Source organism: Harmonia axyridis, chromosome 6 (genome assembly GCF_914767665.1).
Source record: "Harmonia axyridis chromosome 6, icHarAxyr1.1, whole genome shotgun sequence".
Taxonomy (NCBI): domain Eukaryota; kingdom Metazoa; phylum Arthropoda; class Insecta; order Coleoptera; family Coccinellidae; genus Harmonia; species Harmonia axyridis.
Window position 1 is genome coordinate 13,885,424 of NC_059506.1, and position 6,168 is coordinate 13,891,591.

The 6,168-nt window shown below is 37.1% G+C and overlaps 3 protein-coding genes across 3 annotated transcripts; 2 read left to right on the forward strand and 1 right to left on the reverse strand.

The window, feature by feature from the left end:
- Positions 1-561: 561 nt before the first annotated feature.
- Positions 562-1,036, reverse strand: LOC123682396 (histone H3). Its single transcript, XM_045620994.1, has one exon. It carries the CDS (start codon positions 1,029-1,031, stop codon positions 621-623), a length of 411 nt encoding a protein of 136 aa, XP_045476950.1. The 5' UTR covers positions 1,032-1,036; the 3' UTR covers positions 562-620.
- Positions 1,037-1,227: 191 nt separating this feature from the next.
- LOC123682397 (histone H4) lies at positions 1,228-1,594 on the forward strand. The gene has a single exon (XM_045620995.1). The coding sequence runs from the start codon at positions 1,237-1,239 to the stop codon at positions 1,546-1,548; it is 312 nt and encodes a 103-aa protein (XP_045476951.1). The 5' UTR covers positions 1,228-1,236; the 3' UTR covers positions 1,549-1,594.
- A 3,429-nt stretch (positions 1,595-5,023) lies between these two features.
- LOC123683288 (histone H1B-like) lies at positions 5,024-5,389 on the forward strand (the record flags this gene model as incomplete). Its single annotated transcript, XM_045622224.1, has 1 exon — positions 5,024-5,389. A coding segment is annotated over one exon (366 nt), but the record flags the coding sequence as incomplete, so codon positions are not given.
- Positions 5,390-6,168: the final 779 nt, after the last annotated feature.

Sequence of the window (6,168 nt, forward strand, 5' to 3'; positions counted from 1 at the left end):
GAAATTATCTTTCAAAATCACCTCTTCAAATTTGAGGAAACATTTGAAAAATCGATATCCTTCTGTTACGTTCCTAACTAAATCTGAAATAAGGAAAAGAGTTGAATATGTAAGAAAAATGGATGTTTTCATAACAATTTTGCTTTGAATGAGTGACCAATTCGAGTTGCAAAGATAAACGAACTAAGGTTTGGGTGATTCATACAAATATTATTAACAAGCAACCTAAACAGTGATCACGTCACGCTTTAATTTCACTGATATCATAAAGTAACGTTCACGTTTCACAACGTGATCTAGAAATCACGGTATCGCTTCTCTCTAATGCTGGTCATCAGAATCTTTTGCAGTTGAATGATCGAATTGGAAATAAGACGGCATAATTTGCTTCCAGCTTAAAATAAGCTATTGCGCCAAGATATAGAGGATATCAAAAGACTGATGGAAAATTGAAATTCGTAACGCATTTTGTTGGAAGAAATTAAGTAAGGTTATATTGCACTATTGATATCGGATCTTTAATTTGGGATACCTTATAAGAAATCAATCAATTGTATAAATGTAAAAAAAAAAGTTGTGGTTCTGAAAAGAACCGATTTTAAACTTTGTGAAAAAGATGCTTAAGCACGTTCGCCACGGATACGTCGAGCAAGTTGAATGTCCTTCGGCATAATGGTTACTCTCTTGGCGTGAATGGCACATAAATTTGTATCTTCGAATAGACCGACCAGATAAGCTTCGCTAGCTTCTTGAAGGGCCATCACGGCGGAGCTCTGGAAACGGAGATCGGTCTTGAAGTCTTGGGCAATTTCGCGCACTAACCTTTGGAAAGGAAGTTTGCGAATCAACAGCTCGGTACTTTTCTGATAACGACGGATCTCACGAAGAGCTACGGTACCTGGACGGTAACGATGAGGTTTTTTTACGCCACCAGTAGCGGGTGCACTTTTACGTGCCGCTTTTGTGGCAAGTTGCTTACGCGGTGCCTTTCCGCCAGTGGATTTTCTTGCGGTTTGCTTCGTACGGGCCATCTCGAGTATGGGTATAAACTAGTTGAGGGAAATCTTAGATTCATCTATTTATAGCGGAATAGGTAGGCGGTTCCACTGCACATTCTCGCAATATCATTGGTTGGTCGTGTAGATCTAGTGGTGGGGAAAACTGTGATGGTATAAAAGCCGTATTTTCCGCTGAAACCTTTAGTTAATTCTTGTTATTGTAGTCGTTAACTGAAAAATGACTGGCAGAGGCAAAGGTGGTAAGGGTTTGGGAAAAGGTGGCGCTAAGCGTCACAGGAAAGTTCTACGAGACAATATCCAAGGAATCACGAAGCCCGCTATCAGAAGATTGGCCCGCCGCGGTGGGGTGAAACGTATCTCTGGTTTGATTTACGAAGAAACTAGAGGTGTACTTAAGGTATTCCTAGAAAACGTTATTAGAGACGCTGTAACTTACACCGAACACGCAAAAAGGAAGACTGTAACAGCAATGGACGTCGTATATGCTTTGAAACGCCAAGGTCGTACGTTGTACGGTTTCGGAGGTTAAATTTCACCATCGAAATATTGCTATCGGTCCTTTTCAGGACCACAAAGTTAACGTTTTCTCGTTTTTTCCATTACACAAATATCATACAATCCGAAAGCAAACAAAATTCCCACAAAGCCTAAGCCTGTCCGTGAGATGGGCAACCAAATTACTATGACGAGATAATTCTTTTGGAATTCAGCGTTAAGGGTAAACAGCTAACATTTTCATTCACCTAACTATAAATATTATTTATTAATTTTTTTTTTTTTTTTTTTTTTTTTACTTGGAATTGCTGTGACCATACGATCGCAAAATGTAAAAATATTCCGAGGACAAACAAGTGTTATCTATTCAAGTTTATAAGCATTTGGTTAGTAGTGCACTAGGAGTAACATTTCTCATCCAAATTTTATTGCCACCTTATTTTATCAATTTGAACAAATTAAGAAATGGGCTTATATAAATTATTCCATAAAATATTTTCACAGAATCGATGACGGTAGGCGGCGATAAGATATATAATTATTTCTTCTGCGCGTTACGTTCATCAACTTTACATCGACAACAGAATGGTAGAGTCGAAACAATTTCGTACCTCGGCATGGGATCATTCGAGGGAAATCCGCTGTAGGATTGAAAAGGCAAGAGCAGCTTCCATTAAAATGAAAAAACTTTTCACGATTCACGACCTGAACAAGAAGACCAAAATACGACTTCTGAAGTGCTATGTCTTTCCTGTGCTTCTGTATGGGTGGAGTCATGGACGCTTACTGAAGCTTCGTGTAAGAGGCTTGAAGTATTCGAGATGTGGCTCTACAGAAGAATACTCCGAATCAATTGGACAGAGCACATGACCAATGAGAGGGTTCTAATATTAGTCAACAAGAAAACTGAAATTGTTGACACCGTGAAGAGGAGGTCCTGAAACCGGCAACCAAGGCGTATGAACGTGAACGCCCCCCTAAACCCGCACCGATAACCACAAGGAGTCAACGAGTAAAAGTGCCATGCACTGACTTAATAATTAAGAAAGATCTCAGTGAAGAGGAGGAAACTGGAGTACTTGGGCCACATCATGCGGAATGAACAAAGATACAGCCTTCTCCAGCTTATACAGCAGGGCATGGTTGGGGGAAGGAGAGGTCCCGGCAGGAGGAGAATTTCGTGGCTCAGAAATTTGAGGGTCTGGTTCTGGGAAACAACAATTGGACTGTTTCGTGCAACAGTGAATAAGGTCACAATAGCCAGAATGGTCTCCAATATCCGATAACGGATAGGCACTATCAAGAAGAAGAAGTTCCGTTCATCCCACCCGTTTGAGTTGATAATTCTCGCTAAGTTAATCCCCTCCGCGTATAACGAGATCACACATTTTCTAATCGAGAAGCCAATTTTCTCATTCCTATCCCGTATTGCACAATATTTCACACACGGTACAATCCATATTATATTTACAAAGAAAAAACATATATATCAACCGTTGAACTTATCTCTCATAAGGGTGTCAAATATGAACCGATGGGTTCATATATATATATATATATATATATATATAGAATGTTTATTTTTTCTCTTTATTGTAACTGATAATTTTTGTTGATATCTTGTAGAAGCCCTGAGGATGGATTGAATAAAATCCGAAAGCTCGGCAAAGAAAACAGAGTATTTTTTTGGTGTTCACACCGATTCCCTGAGAAATCATTCTGTATAAATCACGACCATTATTGCGTCTAAGTTATATATATATATATATATATATATATATATATATATATATATATATATATATATATATATATATATATATATATATATATATATATATATATATATATATATATATATATATATATATATATATATATATATAGTCAATAGTATTTCCTTTATTTGGAAGTGTCAGGTTTTTAATGAACTTGTTTATTTCATATAAAAAAATATATAATCATACGTTTCGGAGAGACTCTCCTTCTTCAGTAAAAATGATATTCATCTAATAGTTTACAATATAAAAATAATTAAAATTGAGCCTTCAATTTCTCGTCAATTCACAATATTGGAACGTGAATGTGGACATTCATTTCAGGCTCTCTTCATCGTTCAGCTTAATGACGAGTTGATGGAAATTTATACTTTCGATTCTATGACCATTCAATCTGCCAGTGAGTTATCAGACTCATCATCAAGACATTCCATATCCATTATAATATAATTATAATACAATATTATTATAATATAATAATAATAATGAGTGGCGTGTGAAGCAACTTTACCTAGACATTCTTCCAGTGCCCATTGGACTGTCAATATTATACTTGAGATTTATACTCTCCCGTGTTACTTAAGTTTCACATGTTTGAAGTGCAGAATTAACAATTTACTATTTCACTTGAATTATTAAAAGTAGTTTACTTACTGAATTATTTGATATCTTAATTAAATGAGGTAATATAGTTTTGTTTGCACGATATCGCTGGTTCCCATTTATATCATTCGCTGATTCCTGCTTCCAGTATGGGATTACAAATTGTTTTTTTTTTATGGAGATTTTATATTATCCTTTTTTTTTCCAAACTATTAATTTGTATGATTACCTCCTGGTTCGTTCTTCAGGTAATTCATCCGTTAGTGCGTGTCTAACATTAATCGAGTTTTCATATTAGATTGACTACTTTTTCCGAACGCGCTTTTGTATTACGGCATTATTTAGCGGAAAAGCTTTTCTATGAATTTATGAACAATCAGCTACATTTCCAGCCTGCTCCAAAATACGATTATTATCCTTTCCTGTCTGTTATTTCTCACGAGTTGATTTAAAATTGTCTTCATTGAACAGTTAGAAGATTCATCCACACTAGATCACCCTACCGACTCGCCACTTTCAGAACTATAATAACCCTAATTGTAGGAAAGTTATCGATTATATCAAGTATGCTTTGAATTAACGAAAATTCGAACAATTTACGTTCCCTGAAATACAATTGATTATATTTCCTATTAATCAAATTACATGGAGAAAACTGAGGCCAATACTCCGGCTCGAAGGACCACCTTTGTTAACGATAGCGTTTTATACCGGAATTCACATTCCTTCTTTCGAATGTCGTGTATTATCGATTATGGGAAATTTTCCGGGAATATTTCTAGACGAGATGGTGCAGAAATTTTCTATTTTTGATTTTTCCATTCGGAAATTTCAAGGATTGATCAATTGAGCATTTTGCTCGAAATAATCCTCATATTCATACATTTCTAGCCAAATTTCCGTCGACTTCAGTTTTAATGCATTAATTTTCAGTATTTTTCCTGCAGAAAGTGTATCTAACGTTTTTGAAATATATACAGTGTAACGATTTCATCAATTATCACGATAATGTCTTCTGCCGATACAGAGGTGCAACAAAGCGGTGCGTCCGTTCCAATCGGTGCGAAAACTGCGAAGAAATCCGAGAAAAAGACTGCGACCGCGAAACAGGCCAAACCCAACCATCCTCCGACTTCAGAGATGGTTAATAACGCCATCAAAGATTTGAAAGAAAGAAGTGGATCGTCATTGCAGGCCATCAAGAAATTTATAGCTTCCAACTATAAAGTAGATTCGGAAAAATTGGCTCCTTTCATTAAGAAATACCTCAAATCAGCTGTGCAATCTGGATCTTTAGTTCAGACAAAAGGAAAAGGCGCATCTGGTTCGTTCAAATTGGCAGCTGGTGGTTCGACATCGGGATCCCAGAAGAAAGTGATTAAAAAAGCCACCTCCAAGTCCAAAGATGATCTTAAAAAATCCACTTCGGCATCAGCTGTGGTGACCGACAAGAAGAAAAAGAAGTCTACTGTTGCCAAAAAACAAGCCGCTGTAACGAAAACGAAGAAAGCAGTTGCAACAACCGAGAAGAAGAGCCCCAAAGCCGCCAAGTCCCCTTCTAAAGCTAAGAAGATTGCGAAATCGCCAACTAAGAAACCGAAAGCTCCAAAACCCAAATCAGTCAAGTCTGTGGCAACTCCGAAAAAAGCAGCACCTTTGAAGAAGAAGTGAATAAATATATAAAAATTACTGTTGTGATGAGAATGGTTCGTCTAACTAATCGGTCCTTCTCAGGACCTTCAAAAATTATCTATCAAATTTGAAATATTCATCTTGTTCTCCAATTTTTCTGATTCCCCATTTCTCTGTCCACCTTGAAACCGAAAGTCCTTACCGTATTGATTGTTGTCCTTCAATTTATTTTAGAATGAGACTACAAACATTTTTTTTACAAATTTTGCCTTGAAAATGTTCTTCATTTCATTTCAGGGATCTTAGGGCTTGATGTGCTCTGAGGTAGATGAAAGACTCTGGCATTCTTGTATCGTCAGGTTCTGCGTGCCGACCAGATCTGTCCCCTATTAATTGTACTTGACTTCTCTCTTCGCCTGAACCACGGCACATTCATCTTTCCCCGGCTTCATTCCGATAGCCTCAAAGAACGCTACCACATTTCCCAATTGCTCGTCGTTAGCGGAGTAGAGCTTGAGGTCGTCGATGTATCTAACTGGCTTCTCAGTAGGTTTAGCGCCAAACAAAACCAGAAGAGACTGCGTGTCCCCCTGAAAAATATCTATCCTGATTTTGATTTCGACAGTTTTAACATAGATCTT